We start from the raw sequence: 26,925 nt of genomic DNA, 5'->3' as shown, positions 1-26,925 counted from the left end.
TACGGCACCGATCGCGAGGACCAAGTGTCAATTCTGTGTCTAATTCTTTCTGGGATCGGTGTAACTTACAATGGAGATGAAATTGGCATAGTCGGTACCGAAATATCCTACGGCCTGCAATACCGATCCAGAACACTATAAGCAGTAGACTCGGGATTCAGCGAGGATCCCTATCAATGGAACAGTACGACGAGTGCCGGGTTCTTTACCAACCTGCAAACCTGGCTTTCGGTCAATGAGAACTACATAACTCTCCCACTATCATGTCCACCAGGCTATGACTGCTCTCCGAAAGTTACCCATACCCAGGAGCGGATCCTTGGACGTGAAAGTGCTCGCTGGTAACGTCCTCGTTATTGTGCGACGGTAACCGGTGCCTCGACAATCGTTGCTATTGTCAATTTCGCTGAAACTAACGAGATTGTGAATGCTTCATCAAGCACGGGCTGTTTGTCACAAATTACTGACTTAAATACGTCAAGTGTTTCCTCCAACATTACTCCGGGAACCAGAGTCGCAACCTCAAAACATTGAACTTCATGGTACCGCTACTGTAGTACTAACATTTAATGGATTGTACGCTATCGTTAAGACCTCGAAACAAAGCCTGGTCAATATGTTTTAGTGAAATAGACTTTTCAGTTCAGAGAAATTGATATCTCATTATTAGCTTTGTTAACTGATTCCCATTCGGCTTGCAGCTGGCTTGTTTGTGGACACACGAAATAGTAGCGCTCATCATAAATGGGAGTTCGTTCACTTATCCCAAAAGCTATTCACGTCAGGCTTAAATTAATTGCGTACAGAATATGTACAGAAATATAGGTATGTAACAGGTACAGAAAGCCATGTTTTCAAAGTAATGAATTTTGCTTTGAATTTACGATTGTTAATTCTAAGAGCAGAGCAATATGTACATAATTAAAGCAGAAATGTCAATCACCTCTGTTTTCGTAAATTCCATTTAAGGTTGAGTAAATCCATTTTGAATATAGCGGAATTGATGTAGTTGAAACTTATTTATTTCCAAATGACGATGGTGGGAATAATCTCCTTTATTTGGATAGCAGAAAATTGAGAGAACAAAAATGATACTGAATTCTTAGTAGTTAGGTACGCCTTTGCGTAACATATTGGCAGTTGACACAGTGATACGAGCAAATGTAAGTTGTCCTTAGCTTCGGTTTTACAAAAACTCAAATAATTCTTATGGCATTTTTTTCACTCTGTACAAATATAGATTATACAAAGATAGTATACAATAATCGTAAGTGATTGATTTCGATCAGTGAGCTAGAGAAATTATCAGCGTACATCGATTCAGGCAATTAAAAATAACCGGGTTGATTACAGGGTAGCTGTTTGTTGCACTGATAGTTTGATAATTATCACACTAAAGCCCTTGTATTTACCCTCCAATCAATTTTTTTAGCAGCATTTGTGCACATTGATCCACACATCGGCTGATTAAACAATGCGGGTCGTGCTGAACAATTTGAAAACATCTAGCATACGTCTGCAGAGCTTGGTTGATAATAATTATTTGCATATGTACATGCGTCGAAATGCCCGTGTGTTTACCTGTAGTATAGGTAACGTTATACCTAAGCTTAAAGGCAAATAGCGGAAAATTAAAATCGAAAGGAATTCAAGGTTGTTTCTCTACGATCGAAAAATGGCTTTCAACGGAAGCAACAAGGTCGTGAGTTGGTAAAAAAAAGTATTCCAAGTATGTGAGGACTGGAATGTTTAATTTATAAAGTATAAAATTTTTGTACATTTAATCTCTTACGAATAATTTGCTCACCAGCACCTTGGGAATTAGGAGAAAAAAAAGTAACCAACCACTTGAATACTGTTTGTACCATGCCAAGTAATGAAAACAAATAATCATATGTTCGTGGAGATGACTGTCAAATGTGATAGGGTATATCTTCTGGGATGTCGCTCGCAAATCTATACGGTAAGAGGTCAATGCCAGAATTAAGATTTTCTTTCTGAAAAAGGAAAAAACTGCGGCTTAAGAACAATACACTGTACCTACGAAGCAATGTTAAAAAAAAGAAACGTGAGATGGAGCGTAACATGACCTGCAATTTTTATAAGTTTGATTTATCTGAAAGTATGAATGATTTCTTGACATTCCCCGAAAGATAATATTGGTCTTGGAATTGCCGTAGGTATATTGATTCCTAGCTCTGTCTCGTATAGGTGGAATATTTTGCGTTATTGCAGATATAAGATGACTACAGAAACTTCTTAGATTCAAGAAAATACAACTGCTACTCTACAAGTACTTTCGCCTGTTCAACCGTGGACGTAAAAAAATTATTCATTTCAACCTTCTCAGCATCAATTCATTGTCGATTAATGTGAAAGAAATTCTATAGTTTATTGTTTTTTACGCAATGAAAAAGTACTTGAAACTAATCTGAAATAATTCAGGTAATGTACCTGAACACGAAAAAGTAAACTATGCTGTAAACAATGCGATTTACGCGAAAATTCGTAGATTTTATCATTTTTACCTGTAACAAAACTGGTTGAATACGAAACGTGAAACATGCATGTATGTTACGTTCGTTGTGCATCGTAACGTTCCATGTGCCATAATTCTCGTGCATTGATTGAAACTTGAATTGGATATTGTGAACCATAGCATTTGAGTGTCACAGAAGATGAGTAGTGTTTCAATAAGCCGTGTGTTGAGATTTTAATTCTGGGAAACATATTTTCTGTGTAACCAATTCCTATAATCACTGCTCTTGTGGCACACTAAAATCGGTAACCTAATACTATCAAAGATATTGTGCAACGGCTTATATTAACTAAATTGGTAAATATATACCTAACAAAGGGCAGATTCTAGTTACATAACCATAGTATTCCATCGCAAGTATTTTAGTATCACGGTGATGGAAGAATTGAGTAATTTTACTGTAATACAATATCGGTGCACTTAGAGGAGTGAAATTTCCTCACGCGAGACCGGTATTTATTCTAAAAATTGATCGGCCGGTACTTAGGTTTGTGTGCATATGTGTGTTACACATTTTTGAAATCATATGTTGACACAGATTCGCTTACACAAGGTTGGAAAAATTTAACTAAACATAATATCCCAGCAGGTCCACTGTGTTTTATTTGTTACATTTCTGTTGGGGAATATGGCTAAAATTTTTGTAATTTTAACGTCTAAATTGTCACATCAACGTTCAATTTATAATTTTTACTTTTTTTTCACATAGTTGTACACTAAAAAATTGTTAAATCTACCCAAAAGTTTTGGTGGACCGTCTGGGACATTTTTTTTAGAACCGTGTATATTCTATATACTTAACATTATCTCTCAACGAGTATCATCCACTGAATCCAATCCTCCAATCCTAATTGTTCACAAGGTATGCCTAATCTTACTGCCCTAGTTGGTTCCACTACTTTCCTATTATTTGGATCCCTAACGAAACAGTATTTTATCACTGAACGTTTTGCTCGATGTTATAATTTTCAGCTTTCATACGGTTGAAGGTAACTTTTATTGCCTTTTTGAACGGCGTTAAGATTTCTTTGGTTCTCATTAAACCTTTCCGGCAGCCTTCGACTCTGTACTGCTTCGCGACATGACTTTGCTCAAGCTATGAATTCTACCTCCGTGGATAAAAGAGCTACAAGGGTTTGTTTCCGGCACGCGGATCTGATTGTGCCTCTGCAGAATTTGAACACGTAACAGCTATTTGACTTCCTGCCGCGTAGCCTATCAACCCAGCTTCCTTGTTCATTATTGTTCAACTTTAGTGTGTACTCTATCGCCTCTTTCAAGTATGTTGCAACTCTTCTCGCCTTAGTTCAGTCTACCACGACACACTCAACACAGTGGATGCAGTAATGTGTTTGCTCATGATTGTTATTGCTGCTGCAATATCCGGTCACGTATTTGTAGCACCGTAAATTAACGGTCATATCAATTTTTGGTAATATTTCATTCTTCTCGATGACTAGAGCCCTCGAGAATAGATCTCAAAGTGAAATTAGCATACTGTCAGATCTGCAGAAGTACGTTTCTTCGAATGACACATAGTTACATATGAAAATTCCTTTCCGGACTACTCAATTATACGTGAACTTCAAAGTTCAGTTTATCAGCGCTCGTAATTCTGTTGTAGCGTGATGAGTAATTGGTTGCATATCTATGAGTTACCGTTCGATTTCCACATGGATGGTTAGAACCATTGCAAAAAAAAAAATTTTCGCAAATGTTAGAGTGCAGAAAAAAGAGTGTGGTTCCAGTTAGGTGGTGTCTAGAACTACAATATAGTTAGAAGTACTGCGCAGTGAAATGAATCGACGATCACTAGAGTGGACCCGTTCTAGCACTAAACAAATTGGAACCCGATTGGTATGAAACTAAATTTGCAAAGAAAATTATGAATAAGGATAAAATAATATTCGCGATCATGTATAGATAAGCTTAATGAAGAAATGAGAGTAAAATAACAGAAAAATGTGTGCGTCAGTGTCATAGTGTATCAAAGCGGATTGGCTGTGATTGCAGATTTTATCTGATTTGCGGATGTTATTTAATCGATGAATTCAAGTGAACTCGGATTCCTATCACTAAGTTCTCATTTAAAGAAATGTGGATTACGATTATCAGTATTTGCACCCAAATGGATAAGATAGCGTTGACTAAGTTTCCTGTTAATGATACCGGAGAATTTTTGTACAATGGTGTATTTTTTTTTAGAATTCAATCGTATATAAATACGGTACGAGCCATCAGAAAACACCGTTGCCACCATGCTGTCCCAGCTAGCAATATTGTTCATCGGACTGGCAAGCGCTCTCGGTTGCCGCACTGGAACCGAAATCGTATCGAATCAAGATTGGTGGAAAACTACCGCCTTCTATCAAATCTATCCAAGAAGTTTCAAGGACAGCGATGGGAACGGTGTAGGGGATTTGAACGGCATCACGAGTAAGCTGGATCATCTGGTGGATGCAGGTGTTGGTGCTCTTTGGATATCCCCAATTTACCCGAGCCCAATGGCTGACTTTGGTTACGACATATCGAACTTCGTGGACATCGATCCGCTGTTCGGGACCCTAGACGACTTCGACGCACTTGTTGCAAGGGCAAAGCAGCTTAACCTCAAAGTTATTCTTGACTTTGTGCCAAATCACAGCTCTGACGAGCACGAGTGGTTTAAGAAAAGCGTTCGACGCGAGGATCCGTACACAGACTACTACATTTGGCGTGATGGAAAGAATCCAGATGATACCGGGAAGTATGAGCCACCGAACAATTGGCTTAGTACCTTTCAAGGATCTGCTTGGGAATGGAATGAAGAAAGAGGCCAGTTCTATCTTCACCAGTTTGTGAAAGGTCAGCCTGACCTCAACTATAGGAATGCGAATTTGAGGAAGGAGATGGAAAACGTTCTCTCATTCTGGCTGAAACGAGGCGTTGAAGGATTCCGCATTGACGCCATAAACCACATGTTCGAGGATGATCGATTCCTCGATGAACCTTCGTCCAACAACCCGAACGTTTCAGCAGGATACTACGATTCTCTCAATCATATATACTCCAAAGACCAGCCGGAGACCTATAATGTCCTTCAGTCCTGGAGAGATTTGCTGGATAAATATGCCCAGGAGTCGAATACCGACACGAAGGTCATTATGACCGAAGGATACGCGAACACGGATCTCGTGATGCAGTACTACACTCACGGCTCCAACATTCCTTTCAATTTCGGATTCATTACCAACACCAGAAGCGGTTCAACCGCTGCAGAGTTCAAGAGTGTAATCGATAGCTGGCTCGATAGCATGCCGGAAAACTACGTGGCGAATTGGGTGACAGGTAACCATGATCAACGCAGGGTAGCGTCGAGGTACGGCTCGAATCGCGCTGATCAAATGTCAATCGTTTGTCTGATCCTACCTGGAATCTCAGTAACATACAACGGAGACGAAATCGGCATGCTCGACGGGGAAATATCCTGGGTTGACTCTGTCGATCCTGCAGCTTGTAACACAGATGCAGAACACTTCGAGCAGTACTCTCGGGATCCAGAGAGGACTCCGTACCAATGGGACAGCACAACGAGCGCTGGGTTCTCCACCAGCTCGACAACCTGGCTTCCGGTGAATCGCAACTACGTAATCCTCAATCTTGCTGCACAGAAGGCTGTGAGCCACTCGCACTACCACGTGTACCAGGCCATGACGGCTCTCAGGAAGTTGCCTATATTCAAACGAGGGTCCTTGAGCGTGGAAGTTCTCGCTGATAACGTCCTTGCTATTACGCGATCGGTCACGGGGGCCACTCCGATCGTCGCTCTTGTCAATTGCGCCGAATCAAGCGTGAGCATCAACGTCAAAAACAGCATCGCGGTTCTAGATCAAATGACCGTGTATACGTCGAGCGTTTCGTCCGGCATCACTCCCGGCAGAAATGTTACTACTTCCAGCGTACAACTTCCGGCGGCTACCACCATAGTATTGACCTCTCCAAGGCTATATCAAATCGTCCACGGAGCTTAGTAATGTAATTATTGTATGTATTTCAACAACCTCTCATATTCTAAAGCAAACATTAAATATCTGTGTATATAGAATTCCATCATCCGGCCTAGATAAGAGTATCCGAGCAGAGAACATGGAGTCTGAAGACTAGCTCAGAGTTATGGGGGATTTTTTTACACCATTTTCACGTTATTCAATCAATATTTGCTTAACAAGTAATTGTATCACATGATTTTGAATACGTTTAACTATCGAGTGGCTTCGCGATTGTGTCAGTAATAAATTTAAGATTTTAAATAAAACCGTGACAATTTGCGATTGTTTAAATTGTCAGCGCATGTCTGAAAAGTGTGTTTACAAACGTAACGAACTCTAAGAATATTTGTTGCAACTTCTGAACTGCGAAACGGTCGATTATTGTAATTACAAAGGTAAAACGACTGAAAATCTTTATCGCTAATTATATTATTATCATCGCTATTGTTATAACTATTATTCAAGCTCGTTATAATTGTTGCTATTGCTAAGTTGTATTTTAGAATACAATTTTCTTACTGACTTTTCTATTAATATAATGTTGTATGAACCATTGGAATGAACCTTAATCGTGATAGTGTGTGACTCAAAAGAATGTGCGAAGCATCACTGACACCTGTACTAGTCTCGTAACTATCGATTTACGGCAAGGTGAGTTTTGCAAGGCCTAATTTGCTGTTTGGCATAAACATTTAAGCGCAAATGGTTCACGAATCGTTCAAACCGGAATAAGCGTTCATTGTTTGACTACGATTTTCAAAAGATGCTTAAAATAGACGAAGCGAAAAAAAACGCAGTTCGACTCAACGTTGATAAAACGAAACGGTGTGTCATTGATTTCAGCTTTGTTTTCGTTTGATTCAATACCGAATTGATTACTTCTACACGTTGAAGCTGGTTTGTACTCTATAAAGTTGAGTTATGTTGTTACACTTCGGCTTTTGTACACTTAAAAGTTTTACTTTGATAAATGTTGAGTAGCAATTACTTTTAGCAATAATGATTGAGTAATGAACCAGTTTATGTGAGTGCCGAGAAAGCAATGGTCCTTCTCAGGGCGCTGGAAATAAATCGTGGGTTTACTAGTATTTTAGCCTACGTTTATGACTAATAAGCGTGGAACAATAAACCAGTGTCTCAAGGAAGTCAGTTATACGATTACGTCAAAGAACATAGCATAGCTGGGTTATGGGTAATTACACAGGAAGAACATGGCATAGGTCGCACGTTAGAGATTATCTGAAGTGATCGCGCGTTGCAGGATCTGATAGTGTCAAGTAGAGAGAAATTTTCCGACACTAGATTCGGATGCGTAAATTTGTTTTCTTCGAACTCATAGTATCCAAGTAGTTTCAGTTTTTCAAACCACAATTACAACTCGCGTTACGGAATCATTGCCTTACCGGCGCTATGTATCATAGCGACTCTGAGTTGCAATCAGAACCTACATATTTATAATCATAGGTTAATTTGCTTACGGGAGTGCTGTGAGCGTATCAGCTCCCTGCCGTGGATCGGGGAAACTACAACGTCGCGCTCTCGTCCCGGCAGGTTTGGCAGAGTACTATCTTACCATACGATACCGATCGGCTCGCCCATCTTGTATAATGCATTGAACAGGTCCATTTTCAGCGCGTGATAATATCTACATATTTCGTATTATCATACAAGGTGGTCAGGAGGGAAATAAAAATATTTGGGTTTCAGTAAAAATTGCCAAAGCTTTGATTGGAATTTTTTATTTCTTTTGTGTATTAAGATAATTGCTGGCACATTTCGGCAAATTACCCGCACGCCAGGGAAGCTAAGGCAAAATAATTCACCCCGCAGTCGAACCATTCGTTGACGAAAATCACCGATCACATCACGGAAACTTGCACTCACCAATTTTCCGACCGAAAAACGATATGAAAAAACTTGGTCCAGCGGCCTGAACTTCTCCGCTTTAATTTTCGATATGTTATCGCATTGGGCCGGGAAGTCAAAAATAAAAAAAAAAAAAAAAAAATGCGCTACGAGTGTGCGTTCGTACGATACGATGGAAGAAAGTCGCGTAACTTAACATTTGCTCGAAGAGAAGAAAAGTATGAAACTTGGCACTTTCATCCCTCCATTGCAGTATCACCATCCATCCATGCACACAATACGCGTCACGGAGGAGTAGCGAAGAAATACGCACTTAGTGAGATTGGCGATGCCATTTGATCCATATATGCATGGTGTAAGTATAGCGAGTTCCCGCGGTCGGGTCTGATCCCGCGTCCCAGTTACTCTCGAGCGATTTAACGCCGGAGTTTCGCCGTCCGCACGGGGGCTTAAAGAAGAGCTGGCGTGATTAACGCTATCCGGCACGTGCCGCTCGTCGCGGATATCATTCCGCCTCGTCGAGTGGGAGCAGCGAGACCTTGGCACGACTGGAAAATCGTGCAATTCCGTGTCCGTGACTTGAAATACATCCTCGAACGCCGTTTTTCCTAATGAGCTCGCGTTGGTTATCCTACTTTTGTCGCCGATCCAGCACTCGCAGCGTTATCATGAATATTTACAGTCACGGCGGTGCAAATCCACCCCTATCATCCTTCATTCTTCGTTTGTCAACACGAGTTTCACTTACCCAGAATCGTACGTTCCACCCCTTCGCTCACAGCCATGCTGCCAGCTGAGTGAGACGGTTTTTAAAATGCATTTCAATTCGAGTGGTTAATGGAAGACGTGATGGACAACGAACTCGAGATTTTACAAGTGCAGGAATCTGCCACCTGCTTTCAGGAAGAATTTCAAAATGCGGCAAAAATTTCTACTCTACGAGGCCAAAGATTTTACAACTTCCGACCGCCGTGGTTGAAGCAACGTTGCCTGAAAATTATATGTATGAATGTAAGATGTTTATAGAATTTGCTCTGAAGAAGGGATCAATTACTTGATATGGCGGTAAAATCAGTATCTGGAATTTTCTTTTCTGCATACTTATAAACTTGCAATGGGATATTTCAAATCGAATTAATACGCAAGAAAAAAGAGACTGGTATTTTGATTTCAACATTTACTTTACTGTTAAAAATGCGGTATTGAATGTAACACCGAAAATATTCTACAGAAGTCCACGCCATTTTGGTATTGATTTTAAAACCATTTGGTGTCAATAATCGAACGGTTTACACCGATCATGTTTAATTTTACACCAATCGGTGTGGACTTTTATTGACACTGTAAATTTTCCGACAGTGTATCTGAAAAAAAAAACTAGTAGAAATAGTATCTATAACTATCCTACTCCTTCCATATTCCATTTCTATTTTCGAATTCCTTATCGCTTCTCTATCCACCTCGGACTTACATCCGATAAAGCTTGTCGTGAGACTTATACATGATTTTCTAATTCGATGTCTTAGATTGGTTTTCTAATTTTTTGTATGAAAGTCGACGACGAAAAATCCAATCACAATTTTTTTCAGAATTTTACAACCCAGCGTATCTAAAGTATGATTTAAAAAGTGGAAAATACAACTCACTTTCTAAAATCTGAAAAAATTCAAAAATATCTTATAAAGTATCACAAAATTTTAGATACCCATTAGAAGATAGAAATTTTAGAAACTTTAAACGATAATTGAAAAGAATAATGGTAAAAAGAAATTATTATTATTTGGTTGCATTTTTGAATGAGAATGAACATCAGTTTTCTATTTCGCCGGAAGTTTCGCGATTACCATTTCGGGATTATTTACGGTTTGTAAATCATTTTGAAAACTTCTAGTGATTTTTCGAAAAATAAGCATGTACGCATACAGTCATATGTGGATAAAAAATCATCCGTTTTTTCAGACTTCTACATTTTTCAATGCGATTTTCTATCGTAATTTTATAGATTTTTTTCCTACAAATATTTGGACCTTTCTGAAATCGGTTCTATTTGGTTATTTTGTATAAAAGTTTCTTACGTCGGACAACCACAACTTGGAATAAGGGTTGAATAACCGTTTGGATGCTTGAGATATCAACTATATATTTGTTTGAAGAATTTGTGGAACAGTTTAAACGGAGCGTGTAGTTCACAATATCGGTAAGAAAAGTTATACGTGAGGTTGTTGAGTGTTGAAATAGACTTGATCGTGTCGAACGTTGGAATAGAAATGATGCTGCGGTAAAAAGGAGTAGACGTAAGGTGCGCAAATGGTGGGAAATAGAATTAGCGGAGTCGGCAAAAAGCGAGTGGCGTGAGCCAGAATGGAAATAGGATGACAGGAATGAGACGATAAGGTTGCTGTAAGGATCGTGGGAGAGTGACGAGATTAGGGAGACGTCTGGCGATACGCCGGACGTAACAAGTTTACCGAACGAACTTGACGTTTCGTTAATTTTTCGAAAGTTCCGCGCGATTTTAGCTTGACGTGGTAGAATTTGAGAATTGCTCTTCAATCTGTATCTTATATACTTATAAAAAAAACTTTGTTCGTCACAGATACTAAATTGATTATATCGTATCTGAAGCCTGAAGTGAAATTCATTCAGTCATTGGCATTAGGCTCTTATTTAATCTCGTAAATTTATTTGGACCGTCTACCTTCGTAGAGACTCTCACACCGACGAAAAAAATCGACTCGTCACCTTCGATTTAATTAGAATTTTTGATACGACAGAGCAATGTGTAAAAGATCCCATATAAACTTTCATAATTTCACCGAACTGAGTGAAAATTGAATTGAAACACAGTTCAGAAATGTAGAGAAGTAAAGAATTTTTTTGAAAACATGTAAGTAACGCTATTCAAAAAATTTCCGCAAAGAAATTCACCGCAATATTTTTACACCATTTCATTGCCGCTTCTCGATTGAGAAAATCCCGTCCCCAAAAATTGTATAATATTGCGAAGTTTATCGCTGCGGAGAATAACAGTCACGAAAAAAATACAAAAACAAATAAATAAATGAATAAAAATCGAACGAAAATTCACTCGATAGAGATCTCGCGGTAGCGCAGCTGCGCTAACCGAAGCTTTTCTGTGTTGCCTCTATTGATTTACTACACCTCTAATCGTGTAAAATTCGTTAAATATATATTGCAAAAAATGTCCGCAGGTTTAATCAAGCTAACTTTTGCCCCGCACGACGGGGGGCGTCCCTCGACGACGGTCACGTGGACTTATATAGAAAGTTCATCAACGCTCGAACAGCGGGACGGTATGAGGAGGGGGAGGAGGACCGGGGCTGACCAGGTGGTAACCAATTACGGTTACCTCTTGTCCCTCTGGAATTGCAGCGAGATCGATGCACCCGACGTAGTTATCTGGACACGCGACGCGTCCGCGGTATCTCGACGATGGTTGTTCGGCTTGGAAATTGCAGGCGCATATGCACTCGACGGTACTTCCCTTTGATAATGTGGACCATGTCAAAGGATGACGTCTCGATATTTGAAGGAGGTGGCGGGATTTACATGCGTCTCTTTTTCCTCGCAAGACCTGGAATTTTATTCCCTGTGTGTCCGTGATTTTTTTTTTCTCTTTATTTTTCTCTCAGATTCAAGAACGGAAATTTCATCGGAATTGAAAGTTTCAAAATTCACAGACGTAAAGAATTGGAGAAATTTTAATGAAGGCATGTGGAACAGCGCGGCCACTGAAACTTTTGAATAAAAGTTTGGAATGAAAAAAAGAAAAAATTTTTATCGAAAATTTGGTAAAAGCGAGTCACGTTGAACTAAACGATTATTTTTTGAGACAGTTACAAGTAAACCGTCGATTTTATCCTAAATTTTTACAATATAGAATGTGTATAGGAAATAACTATAAAACATTTGGATAAATTCTAGAGTACATGCGGAATAATCTGTAGCGATTTTCGAATCTAATTTGCGTTAAGAGGGTATGAAATATTCAACCAATTCAATGAAAAAATTTCACGGAGATATTGAGAAATTTCTTGAAAAATGATGCGCTTAACCTCTCCCTCAAAATATTTCATTATCAGGGTCTTCAAAGGGCTAATAACCTTGACCTTAAAATGAGAATAATTTTATTTCGTGTACTGCTGAAGATCTCTGCTTCAAAAAGTGTAAGACTTCGGTAAAAAATTAGTATCGATGAATGATGCATTATTTACATTTGGTCCCAGTACTTTTGGAACACATTGTTTCTCTCGTCTCGTTTCTTTCTTTTTTTTAACAATTTCTTGTTGTTGCACGATAGCCGAAGGGAACGACTGTGATGTATTCGAGATTAGACGATGCGTGACGATGAGACTATTTAATCCTGATACCGTGTCTTTTTGATCACGGTGCCTGGATTCAGGATCGCGTTGCCGTACTTGTAATTATGAAAAACTTTCACGGGGATCAAGGCGGAAGCGCAATATTACCCCGGGTCAAAAGTTAGCGGAAAGTGCCGATGCGAAAGGTTGCGCCTCGACGTGAGCGTAGAGCATATGAAGTAGGTAGATATAGAAGCCTCCCTAGCGAAACTTTAATAGATAGGTATAGGGGAAATTGGTGAATATGGCCCTTCCCACCGTCGGGACCATCTTCCGGTTCTTTACCCTCGATTCATCATTGTAGTGACATATTGCGATTCAGCTAAGAACCTGAAAGTTTCTATCAGCCGTCGACCGGCGGGATTGAAACGTGTTCACAATATTTCTCAGACGAGTGAGATCAAAGGCTATCATGTATCTTAGAAATTTCGTCGTTGATATATGAACGAGATTTTATTTATACAGTTTCTCGTAATTGTTTTCACGAAACTGTGTCATTAATATCGCGGGTTCACTTCAATGAAATTTAGTACATTTTTACAGTACACTGCTACGTGAAATGCTGCATAAAATTTCTGGCAGCAATTTTTCATGACCTACAGGCATAAAGATCGGAAAGAAACGAAATGTGAGTATTAAGCACAAAACTTTTTGTAGCTGCATTCAAATTTTCACCGATCTGTCGACTATATATATGTATATATATATATATTTTTTTTCTTATTACATCGGAAGATGATTACTCGTAGCGACTGAATACTTTTTACACCAATCGTAGTAAAATATTTTTTGATACGTGAATCCTTTCACTCGAATGAAAGAGTGAAACGGTATGTATTTTTTCATTCATGGCATACATTCTTTTTATACACGCTTCTAGAGTAATAATTTTTTCGAGAGTTTAAAATGTAATCAGGTGGTTGCCAAGATCTGTCCAATGCTGGGCCTAAATTCATTCGCATATCCCTTTCGTTCAATTCATGCTAAAGAGAATTACAACGACAGTGGATATATCTATAAGAACGTAAGTACTCGTACTCTTTGGAACTTTTGCAAGCCTCTGTACGAAGTTTTAACAAAACTTTGCCGCCCGCGCCGGGCACCCTCTGTAGAGAGCTATAGAAGCCGTTGAAATTCCCAAACTTTTGATGTCAGGCAGACATTTTACATTCCGTGAAACTTCCATCCTTTGAATGTAAATATCACCTGGGAGGCATATTCGCCTTGAACATTCCCAAAATTAACCAAATACCGATACAGCCGACGCAGTCAATGAATTTCAAGTTTTAAACCCGAAGGAATTTTTCGTCCCAATTACTTTCCGGTTCATTAGAATTCATAGAAACCTGTGGATAGTAGGAGAATTTCATATTTTTCAATCACAATATTTTTTTACATCGATACACATGCGATCACTGATTCAGATGTGGCTAACTTTTTTGACTAGTTAGTTGGGTCGGCAATGTAGATTCAGTCCGTACCAGCAGCCGGCAGTATACGAATCTGCCTTACCGACGCAACCGATTTGTCGAAAAAATCAACCGTCCCACAATCGTCGAGCACATGTGTAGGTACGCGGTAAGTTTTCGAAACATCTCTCCAACTTTTTCGTTCAATTCTATTACATCGCAAATCAGCAGTCATTAAAAGCCTGTTACGTTTCGGCGATTGTTTTCTTTGTTACGATTTCTCGTGAGTGACTTCTCTCGAGTCTTCTTCGATTCGAATGAAAACCGTTGACGGGGAAAACGTTGTCGATTGGTTGAAGGTGGAGCCTCGCGGCTATAATGAAAAGTCGAAATTCTGTCGAGCGTAATTTTTAAGCACCGCCGTTCTCCAATGGAGATTTCGTACGTTGCAGACGTATAATTGGCCACATTCCGTGCTTGCAGTAGACTAGACGCATAAGGTTTCGCTTGGTAACTACGTTATCGCCGTCCCTGCATCAGGTTGTCCTGCAAGGGTGGCTGCCGGGGGGCTTTGGCCGAGTAGCGGCGACACCGCATACCAATCGGTTATGTCAATTGGCCTTAACGAAGTAGCCTGCGGGGTTACCGATGGGACAATTGGCGGGTCGGAGCCTCCTCCTGTCTCCGACTCGACGCGCATTGCATTGATTATTAATTGCGCACTCCGAACAGTTTTAAACACGTTGGGTCCTGTCCGACATGGTCGATTGAGGTTTAACGCTGCCTTTGCAATGGCGTTACGCGAGGAACAAGACAAGAAGAGTTTCCATTTACTTAAGGAAATACTAATTTGTTCAGAAATTAGACGTACAATACTATAATTAATTATAAACGTGGAAAGACGGCAAATTAGTGGTTTTACTTTTTTGTAAGAATCGTTTGTTTCTTATAGTCTGGTGAATCCAAACCGTTATTTAATACTTTCGGTCAAGCATAAATTTTAAGAAATTACTAAATACACATGTATGTGTTTTTTTTTCCATATTATACGTGTACACTCAAAGAGACAGGATTGAAACTCATACGTGGCGGTCCTGAAAGAAAATAACTGTGCGAAAAATATTGTAGATTGTTTCATGTTCATTTCATAGATTTTTGGAAATTTTATACACCTTAGAAAATATTATTCTTGCCCTGTTTTCTAATAGTGACGAATTTTTTATAAACTGTGGTTTTTCAACGCTTACAAATATGCATGTATTTTTTTTGTTGGATCCATGATGGTCGATTCATTTACTCGGATTCTTTTCCAGTTCCACATACATGTATAATATAATGAAACCTTTAAGTATCAAATTAAAGTAACGGTAGTGATTTTAGTGAAATTGACTTGATGTTATTTAATGTAATGTGACGTAGTCAAATGTTCGCACTGGTTTATGTGAATTAAATTACAATTATTATTTCTCATGCAGCCGATTTCAGAGATACAAGAAACAAGATAAATATTAAATAATATAGCCAGTTAGAAGTATGAGCAATGGACGTTGACATCTACGATTAAAGTCATTTGTTTGAAGTATGGATTTTCATTGAGTAATGGAAAGATGTAGATGAAAAAAAAAAAAAATTTTGTGTGCGTTCCACTTTCAGGAAAACAGGAAAATCACTGATTTATAATTCCCAAGGTCAAAATTTCCGTACAATTCTGGTTGAATAAAAAATCCATCGTTGCAAAAAATTTTCTAACAAATTTAATGTCAGTCAGTGAAGGATGTCGGTGATTATTATTCTCTCTCCCTATAATATTATTTACAGAAAGAGTAAGTAGGCACTTTAATCCAGGTCATTAAGCAGGAAGCGTTGTAGTCAGCCTTAATCCTGTTGGAAACTTGATCGAAGAATGAAGCTCTGCCAAAAAAAAAACCGATAAATCGTTCGCGCCTCACGGGGTTATCAACATTAAACCTTAAACCAAATTTGTTCATAGCTCAAAGAGGTAACCACTCATTTGTATATGGCTGATACACCTACATTTACGCAGCATAATAACCTTCGGTGCGTCCGTTACTTGCCGTAATTAATAACCTTGGTGTTTTATCTAGAAAATAATTCATTGATCGTTCCGAATATAATTAATTAAACCCATCAATGGTTGGTTAAGCAGAAAGGTCAGCTTTAACGCGTGATTTTCAAAAGCAATTATTAACATCACACGTCGTCACCGGTGCAATACGAAATATTACTCAACGATCAGCACCGAAAGAACTATCAAAAATTCGTCTATCAAAAACGTCATTCCATCATCTTCCTTTCAACAGAAGGTATTCTGGTCGTACAACCTTCGCTGAAATACGTGCCGACGTGTTGTGTACGGTGAAAATATTGGCACACGACAAACGTTGGACAGTTATAATTATTGCAGCTGCTCACAAGCGCCTTCACATAGCGAAGGTAGCCAGGTAACAAAGTATGGGAATGGATCCGTGACTCTGAACCAGCGCCAATGTTTGATGATAAACACTGTTAATAAATAACTAACGAGATAATGGCTATTAACCAGACGACTGATCAATGACCACGATTTTTGCCAGTTAGTGACCACCGTCATTATGAAAATTACGTACCTACAATTATGAAATTTAGCACATCATTGAACTTTTAACACGTCAAACGTTTTCATTTTTTCTTGGTTACCTTGGCTCGAATTCAGTCAAATTTAAAAACAAAGCCCTATTGACGACGGTTAATAACTGTCGTAATGCGGTGACACAGGTTACTGTAATCTCATATATTTCTTGTAACCTTGTGTATTCTGTTATCTTTTTGCAATCTCTAAGTAATCTCATGTAATCTTTGCGACCTCCGGTAATCTTTGTAGCCTCCAGTAATTTTTGTAATCTCTGCAACCTATGTGATCGTTTCTGATCTTTTGTAATCCTGCTGTAATATTTGTGATCTTCGCGTAATTCCTATAATCTTTTGTAATCATTGCAAGTTTTGCAAATTTTTGAAATCTTTATAATCTCTGTCACCGTTTGTAATCTTTTGTAATGTTGCTGTAATCTTTTTAATTTTGCTGAAATCCCTGTTATCATTGTAATCAGTTTGTGATCTTTGTCACTGTAACCAGTGTGCGCCATTTTCAAATGAACATTAATCCTTCTCCTCCCGACAATGAGGTTCGTACGATATTTTGAGGCAAGAAAGCCTTGTTCAAATAGTATTTTCGACGTTATAAAATTAGACGTCATCTTTAAAAAATTATTCAATACCGTGAAAAGATAGGTAATATTACGCATGTGCAAAATTCAAATTCAAATTCAAATTAATAATAAAAATTAACTTCGCAGATTGCTTTCAGTGCAGAGTTTGAATCAGCCTGACAAATATCGTAAGTAACGTATAACATATTTTTCGACATTATGGGCTTAAAATAATTTATTGTACAGTTATTTCACACAAAAAAAAATCAATCAAAGAAGTGATTTTCACGTCGAATATATTCAATAAATTTAAATTTGGCAGGTAATCGAAAATCATTTGTACATATGTCGATTGGACTGTTTCATATTACGACAATTTTTTTCCTCTAGAACAAAGATCAGACAGATTTGTTTTTTTTTTTCTTTCAAACAGGTTCAAAAGTTTCATTTAGGTATACAAAGACACCAGTCAAAATTTTAGATTTTAATTTTAATATTTAGAGGTGCCTCATCGCACTTTTCGATTTTCCGTAAGAATAACATAGGAAAAATGTTGTTTGCTTCTTCTAATTTTTATAACTAGCTAACGAAGCATCGTACAAAAAATCTAAAGACATATTTTTGTAGAAAATTGAACGCTCTACAAAACAGGTCTCTTCTCAAAATTTCGTAAAACTAACAGAGTCAAAGTTACAGCCTGTCAAAAGTTAAGTTACCTATAATTTGACCTTTTTTGAATATTATAGCGTAACTACCGGTCTTATAAAAAAGTGTACATGAGCTTTTTTTGTAAAGCATACACTCGACCTTAAATAGATGATAACTGATAATTCATTCGTGCAACAATATATAGGTATATTATCGAGCGACCGAAGAACACGGACGCAGCGAGTGGCGAAAATCGGTACTAATAACTCGCAGTCGAAACCGGGCCCACTTTTCGCTAGCGAGCTGCATGACTCGAGTATCCACTCCTCAGCTTCTTTCTTCCCGGTAACGGGTAAACAATGATTGGGAAGAGTGATGACCTTGCTTAACCTTTGTCGATTTCTCTTCACGATGAAAGATCGACCCGCGCATGTATATGGGTAGAAAGTTATTGGAGCGGTTCGAGGTAGCGAGGCCTGGATAGGGGCGGCTGTTTGCGTTGTTATAACCTTCGTATCCGGTGCAATCCGTGGCTCTTGTCGAGTATAAACAGGCCTACAGAACGAAGCACGAGGGAGTGCTGCCGGAAGCCGGTCATCAGCCTCCGAATCACGCCAATCATTCTCACGCTCCTCAGCCGGGTGGCCAGACTCTCGCTTCTTCCGTTCCCGAATTTGCGCCTTTTGATTGTCAGACGGCGGACGATTATATCGGCAGCCGAGAAGAACGACATCCTATCACTTTTTTTTCAATTTAATTTAAAAATTGTCTCTCGGACCTTCATTAAAGTCACGATTTTAGTCAAAAAATTTCCTGAAACTGTACCGCTGATGGCTTTGTATCATTTTTGCGAAAACGTTGGTACTCGTTACCTTGAAAATATTACGTATTTTAAGCAGATTTTTTCAACGTATAATGATTTGCATAAATTATCAGTTGCCAGCCATTCATCAAAATAGTTGCGTTAATGTCGAGGGACTAATCACTGTGTAATCTGGTTTACACAGGCTACTGCAATATTATGTATTCTTTGTAATCTTGTGTACGCTCTGTTATCTTTTTGAAATTTTCTATGTAATCTCCGGCAATATTTGTAATTTTTTGTAATCCTTGATATCTCTGTAATCGCTTATAACCTTTTGCAATCATGTCGTGCTCTTTGTAATTTTCCTGTAAGCTTTGTAATCGTCTGTAATCATGGCAAGGTTAAAAAATTTTTGTATCTCCTGCAACCTCTGTAATCGTTTGCAATCTCGCTGTAACCTTTGTAATCTTCACGTAATCCCTGTAATCTTTTGTAATCTTTGGAATTTTTTGAATATCCTTACAATCTCTGTAATCGTTTGTAATATTTTGTAATCTATTTGAAATCCCTTCAAACTTTCTGCAATCCCTGTAATCATTGCGATCGATTTGTGATCTTTGTAATTGTAATCAGTGTACGCCATTTTTGCATTGTGATCAACTCCTCGGTTAACGTTATGTAATCATGGTAGCAATTATCCCCGAGCATTGAGATGCGATATGAGATTGAAGTATAAATTTGAGATACGATTTTGTTGAGTAAGATTCTGAAATGCAACTTTTTTGAATGAAATTCTGGGCCACGATGCTTTCGAGACAAATTCTGAAATAGGTATAAATCGTTCCGCTCGCCCGTCGATATCTCGTTCTATTATTAAGGATAAGCCGTGCAGATTTGTTTTCCCGGATTGTTATTCGTGCTTGACACGCAAGTCGAAACCATGAGAACGTATAACGCCTGATCGACTCATTGATCACGATCAACGACGGATGATCATCGCGTGTCGATGGCGGTCACGATGCAGATTGTACACGTATAACGATGAAACGCAAACAAGTTTCACAATAAATTAGGCGATCGATGAAGAGTTGTGTTTGTTCGGACTCTGTATGACGAATGGAGGTATCGTGACATCGCTGCATCGATTAATTGAATTTCAAATCGTGAATATACATTTTCCGGGCGTTCAGTTCGAGGGGTTTACATAGACATGTAGATAATTGCTGGTTTCAAGTGACTCGGCGTAATTCCTGGCATTTTTGATCACCTCTGCACTGCGCTGCTTATCTGTTTTCCATTAAATTCATCAGATTTTAGTGAACTCAAGCGGCATCGCGTGAAACTAGTTTCACTTCTACGGAGAGAGACATGAAAATTTTGCAACGATTTCGATACAACGGGAGAAACATTTCAACGCGAGTAAATTTTTTTCCGTCACAGAAAGAACTTTGAATCGAAAGGGTTGCAGGTGGAACCGTAACACGATTACTTCACCGAATCTCGTTTCATTTGAGGGACTCTTTCAGGTGAATGAATAGGCACTGTTCGAAAATCGGATTATCTCCATTCGAAAAGTAATTTTCAATGAACTTTGTGAATTGAATTTACGAGTCTGAATTGTCCAGTAATAATATTTCACCGATCAATGAAATCGGCCTCGAATGGAAACGAGATGTCCGAAAGCTTCTGAATTTTACGGCTACCCCAAGAAATTTATTCCTGAAGCCACTCGAGTCTGCAGGGACTACAATATTTGTCGAGGTTTGAACGATTTTATTGCAATTGTAAGCTTGTCCAATGACGACGTAATCACGCTCAACCCTGATTCACTTCATCAATTATTCGAGCTGAAGGCCTTACCGTCATCGAAGAGCAATATTAGCCTCACTTCAGACGGGAATTTAATCGGGCTCGCTAAATTGGAATTTTTGTATTCGTAGCCAGCGATGATACTGAGGTACTTGGTAGTGGATGTTTCAACGTTTTCTGGACGTTCACTGTTCACTTTTTTACAACTCGAGGACAGAAACATGGTCGACAATAATTTATCTGGGATCCTTTACGAGCCTCGAAAAATGAGTTCTAGTAGAATACCTGAAATATGAGCTGACATTTATTACGAGGATTAGGAAAATTTTCATTACTCAGACGTCAAAAAAAAAACAATGTGACATGACTTTAGCGGAGAATATTCATGGGATCGTCCCGAGGATATTCTCTACGTGTATATTCATCCGGCTGAATGCTTTGACACGAGTATTCGGATTGCTTTCGTAGTAATGAAACACATTTTCCTTCTGGCGTTTAATGAATTTTGAAAGAACTTTCTTGCCCTGTCGGAAAGAAGAGTAAAAAATTTCAAAAATGGAAAAATAAAAACGTAATCTTGTTCTATTAGCCTTTTCAAGGCTAACTGAAATTCCTGGAATTCTGACACTTTTACCAATATTTTTCATCCTCGTACATCAAATAACTTGATTACAATCAAAAATGGTTATGTTCTAAATTTACTATACTCGAGAAAACTAACCGATGTAACAAGATAATCAACAATTAAACTAACGAATATCAATCATCACAACGTAAATTGTCCTCTGGTTATCATGAAGGTCCTACCGAGGCTCCTTTTACATACGCACACGGGAAATATTTACTGAAAGTGGCTACTCACAGTCAAGAAGGACGTCATATATTCTATCTTGCACAGACTCTAGTGTTCTGTTTCACCGAATACTTTCTGTACGAGAGCACCGGTGACGATGAATAATTCATTAATCTGTAGGCGGTATAAGTGCCCATGTATCACTTTTTAGGATAGATAAGTACAGTAACGTTCGAAACCATTTTGACAAAGACAAAGAAGAAATTCGATGTTCTAAATAATTGTAGAAAATGAATTCCCGGTCGCTAGAAAATAATATTGAATTAAAGAAAGGCAAGTAGAACGACCGATCAAAGTAGTAATAATGAATTTCATACTGTCATAATACTTTTCAGCACTACTGTATACGACATAAAATCTCGAGAGCTGTGCAAAATTCAATTTTTATATCATACAATTCGTTTTCTCAGTAGGCATAGCTGCGACTGTGGAAATTTTTTTCCAATTTTCAATTCCGCGTATCAAACGCGACACTCACACCAGGTCGGCGTACTCCAGGAGAACGGAACCACGTCGCCTGGAATGCAACTGGATCGAGGATCGACTGGAATGCACGGATCGCAAGCTGGAAATTTTCGGCATTAAAATTAATATCTACAGAATGAAAAACAGGCCTGTGGCAGTATTTTTGCCTATGAAACTTCGTCGATACTTCAAAATGAGTATAACGTGTATTTTATTACAAAATGTCGAGGCGCGTTGGAAGTAGTTTTTGAAACACGAATGATTTCGGTTTTGTTCAAAATAAACAATTGCGATAAAAATTTTTTGGATAGAAAGAAAACAGGAATTTTCATTGTTTTAGCGGAATTTTGATTTAGCGATAAAATCAAATGCTTAAAGTTTGTATTACAAGCGAATCGACACATTCAAAGCAATTTACATTACTAAAATTCAACTTTCAAAGAATTATAATTCCGTCTCCAATACTGATGATGGAGGATTTATAGATATTTCAATCGTGATAAGTGATTCTGGTTTCACGTTTATTCGTACAATAGTTATCCTAGAGATATTCTATAATGCTACAATTTGTGTTTATGCTTACAATACACTCAATGTTGCAAAAAAATAAATAAATCAATAAATTATTGAATACCAAAGAATATTCATAATATGTTGGTAAAATGTATTACATTGAACTGTATGAAACCCAAAACTAAAGAAAACTGTTTTCGACACATTCGAAATACCTAATAGCAGGAAAAGATCAGCTGATGACTGCATTAGGCTTCGTATTACGTTACTGACAATAATGATACGTACATTTGACGAATCGTTGCTGCAGACATCGAGTAATCTTTCAAAAGTTACGAGCATAGAAGGTGAGAAACAGAAGACTCGTTTCTCGTGTTGCGATGCCAGACAGTCGCGTGACAGAAAAGGCAAAAAGAAGAGAAAGAATTCAACGAAATTATCATGTAGCGTGCAAAATTGATGAAATCTGCATTACTGTACTTGGATATAGGTGCATGTGAAGCCGACAAGTAAATTACACCTTTGTATGTCAAACGTTTCTACGTATAGCCAGTGGGTACCAACATATCTACATCCCTGCAGGAAAGTCTTTTGAGATTGCTCTTTAATTTTTGAAAACATTTTGAAAAAGTTTTGCAGGACGGGTGCCATTTAGAAAGTAGATTGAAAATATCTGAAAATTGCTAAAAGATTTCAGCAAAAGTAAAATATATCTAATGAAAAAAATTCATGTACGTTGGTAAAATCATTTAGGAGAGCTTGACAGGTGCGGAGAAAATCAATATTTTTCTTATTTACCACGTACAAAATTGTGCAATACTTCGTTTTGGATTTGACCTGAAAATGACATCTATATCAGAGTAGATGTCTAAAAATTTGCTGATATTCTTGTGAAATCTTTAGCAAAAATAGAAAATTTCCATCAGGAATGTACACGCGCATCAACACCACCCATTGCGCATCGAAGGTAGAGCTATACATAGAAATACGCGACCATCGGAACTATTTTTCGTTACTGTCTGCACGGATGCACAAAGTAACTGTCACAGCAATATGAAATACAGCCGTGTCCGTATATTCTTTTCAAAGTTCCATTCTCTCGAGAAAAAGAAACGCCTAGCTGCTAACGCGGGCAGGTATAATTCGAAAGAAGCGTTGCTTTCGTGACTTTACCGAATCCCAAGACGCCGGTTCGTGCTTCGTGGTATCGACGAAAGCCTGAACGTCATATAATAACCATGTCACAGCAAAGTGGTTCTGAATATCGACGAACGCAGGAATTGATCCGTATATTTATTCGCCTCGACATACGATGAGAATTTTCGAATAACTCGTAAATTTCAGTCTCATCGTCGTTGTGTTTTATTGTCCGGTTCAACCTGCGATTATCGTACGGACGACTTCGCGCCAAACCAAGCGAACCCACACAGATGCACCCGTCTCGAATTCCGATGCCAATTTATCTTCAACCCTTACGCTGCACACCCCCTGTGTATAAATCTAGTATCACATTAAACATCATGGCGTGGAAATGGAGAAATCGATTACATCAATTTAAAAATAATTCCGGGATACTCTTTAACTACGATGTTTCAAAGAAAACTAGTTATTTCTAGCAATATGAAATTTTGAATTGTTGCGGCATTGTTTGTATAAGTATTGATGTACATTGAAAAAAAGTATCCTAAAGAAACAAAATCATTTTGCTGTAAAAAAGAATCATAACACGTTAAACTTTGAATATTCTAAGCTGAAAATTGATCGAGTAACTCTCAAGACACAGATATTTGAGAAAAACAAGCGGCTTCAGGCTGACCGTAAGCCAGCTTTCGAATTCCCACTTTTACGCTGCAGGTTTCAACTACAGATTCAGATTTATGATTAACGATTCACAAGCCCTCAGGTATCATATTACGTGAAAATACGACGAATTTCAAAAATTTTGACCCACCATAATGGATCCGAAATTACAAATTTTGAAAGCCCGAGCTTCGATTCGTTATCAAAAGTAAAAAAAAAAAAACCGTCGCCTACAAGATTCTATCAATATCCGAATAGTTTAAATTTCTTTTCTGCCTAGTTGTTGTTGTTGTTGTTGTTATTGTTGTTAATCTTTACAAATATCCACGGCAATGTTGGACAACCAAGATTTATATTTTTAAAACAAGCGCAGTAATTATAAAGACAAAAATTCAAGAGAGGAGCAAGCAAAAAATACAAGTCGAGGGATAAAATACAATTGAAAACCTTGAACCAACTGAAGCAAAACAAAAACAGTCAAAGTAATAGAAACAGAGAAACAATAAACTGATGTATATAGCGAAACAAAATAAGAGTCAAGAGAAGCAAAGTAAAAGTACGCGGATGAAGGTCAAATTACGTGAAATAAAAAATAAAAAATATAAGAACATAACTAAAATTTAAACCGAAGTCATAAATAATTAGGAAATGCATCAAAAGAAAAGAAAAAGCAAGTTCCATTCCATCGTCAACATTTCCGTTAGGAACAATAACTCAAAAACTTATTTGTCACGTAACAACTGGACGTGTTTAGATTTGTTGCGAGTTTCGGATTTTTAAAGTCACACGAAAATCTTCTACTTTCAAATTTTCGGTGTTCTTTCTCGCGTTGTATTCAAATATAATAATAAATATTATGATCAAAAAAACGATAAAAATTGTATGAAAAATATGTAATATTTCCCAAGCGACACTGGGGCTTTTGTAGTATTGAAGGAGGCTTCATTATTCGACGACGTGAAGGGAAAAATATATTGGTATTCGAGTCCGTATATACCGAAAACAATTTTTTTCGTGAAAATAATTCCGCACTTCAAGTCAGAACAGAATGAGTATACCAGTTTCAAATTGTTTAATAATAACCGACAATTAGCGAAACTTCAAAATTGAATATTTCGCAAAATTGAACGACGGCAAAAATTTAACGGCCCGACCGAAGTTTTGTCATGGGAAAGAATTGCCAAAGCTGCATATTTTGGCGCAAATTTCGTAACATGCATCGTCACTTACGATACCTAAACCGTGCAGATAAACCACTCGAATTATACCCACTGTATGTGCAGATTGAGCGTGAAATTATTAACAACAATATCTAACCCCCCCCCTATAAATATGTTCGCAACCTGTTTCATGGAGGTGAGCGGATTGGGGACAAAAGTCGATTGAATTTTGTCGTGAGCAGGAAGTAATATTAGGGAGGAGACATAACTTCGTACTCTTTTCGATGGCGAAGGTGGGACGCATTTTGATCGGAAGTTTGTAGTACCAATAGCGCCGCTCGCGGCGCTGGATTTGTTTGTTGCTTCGGAAATTTGAACGCGCTACACACGTGAACAATTTTTAATAAAAAAAATGAGTACACATTGTTTTATATCCGGGTGTTGGGTGGAATACGTTTCAGAATGACTAGAAAACAAAATTCCTCGGCAGAAAATAAGACTCCACAAAGTTATCTTTTCTGTAAAGAGGTTATGTTCAATTTGCTACTGAATTTCTTTCAAATCTTTCGCAATATATTGCCAAATTGTTGTCAGGTTAAATTTAATGTTGACGTTAGTAGATTCATTTACTTGCGATTCGACAGCAGTTTGGGAGGTTGTACAACAACAACTTGAATTTTCTGTTGTTCTTAACCCCTCAACTGTCGGTAATACGTATATTGGCCAAAAATACACAAGTATCTGACCTGTTATCTTTGCATTTTAACCGTAAATATATGCCAAATCTGCAAAGTTGACGAGACATTTTTTTACACAAGGCTGCGAAGAGGTTAATTACCAACACATAACAACATTTAGTATTGCACAATAATTTCGCTTTTTTCGATAGCAAAGCGTTAAGATAGCGTTTGTAGGGGCTTGATAGTTTCTTTCGTTTTGCCAGCCATCAGACGTAGTGCAAGAAACGAAACCAGCGCTGCGAGCGGCGTCATTGGAACGACAATCTTTCGAGCAGAATGTGGCCCACTTTTGTAACGCGGAGATATGTCTCCTTTCTAATATTACTTTCTGCTTGTGAGATAAAAGGAATGATGCTCCTCTGCTGCCTCAAGCCTTGGGCTTTGAGGCTCGGCAAATTTTTCGCGTGAACACACGCAGTGTGGAAACCATTTTTTGTAATCTCAGCCACTTTTTCTCGATGACTGCGCGGAATTTGTTGAAACTTGGCCAGTTCTTAGTACTTATAGTTGAAAAAGACTTTGGGTGAGTTATTGCAGATTTTAAAATGCAACCGTACGGAAAATACTCCGATTTTTCTTTCCAGTAAGCGTATCTTGAAAAATACAGGTTGCGGGAGTAAAAATACAAGACGGTATTAAAGTTGTAGTTCTATATCAACCGTTAAACGGGTTTACTGTCATAATTTTTGCGATCTTATACGG

At 38.1% G+C, this 26,925-nt stretch overlaps 2 protein-coding genes across 7 annotated transcripts in view; one reads left to right on the top strand and one right to left on the bottom strand.

The window, feature by feature from the left end:
- LOC124179789 (protein artichoke-like) overlaps positions 1-26,925 on the bottom strand; it is a 263,799-nt gene that overhangs the window by 88,841 nt on the left and 148,033 nt on the right. The window lies entirely within an intron of this gene.
- Positions 4,768-7,053, top strand: LOC124179790 (maltase 1-like). Its single transcript, XM_046564537.1, has one exon. The coding sequence runs from the start codon at positions 4,798-4,800 to the stop codon at positions 6,547-6,549; it is 1,752 nt and encodes a 583-aa protein (XP_046420493.1). The 5' UTR covers positions 4,768-4,797; the 3' UTR covers positions 6,550-7,053.

This window comes from Neodiprion fabricii, chromosome 4 (genome assembly GCF_021155785.1).
Source record: "Neodiprion fabricii isolate iyNeoFabr1 chromosome 4, iyNeoFabr1.1, whole genome shotgun sequence".
NCBI classification, from domain to species: Eukaryota; Metazoa; Arthropoda; class Insecta; order Hymenoptera; family Diprionidae; genus Neodiprion; species Neodiprion fabricii.
The sequence above is the reverse complement of the archived record's forward strand: the minus strand, read 5'-3'. Positions and strand labels throughout refer to the sequence as shown.

What these genes read in the sequence shown, in the direction of transcription:
- LOC124179790 (XM_046564537.1), top strand. Translation starts at nt 4,798, where the DNA reads ATGCTGTCCCAGCTAGCAATATTGTTCATCGGACTGGCAAGCGCTCTC.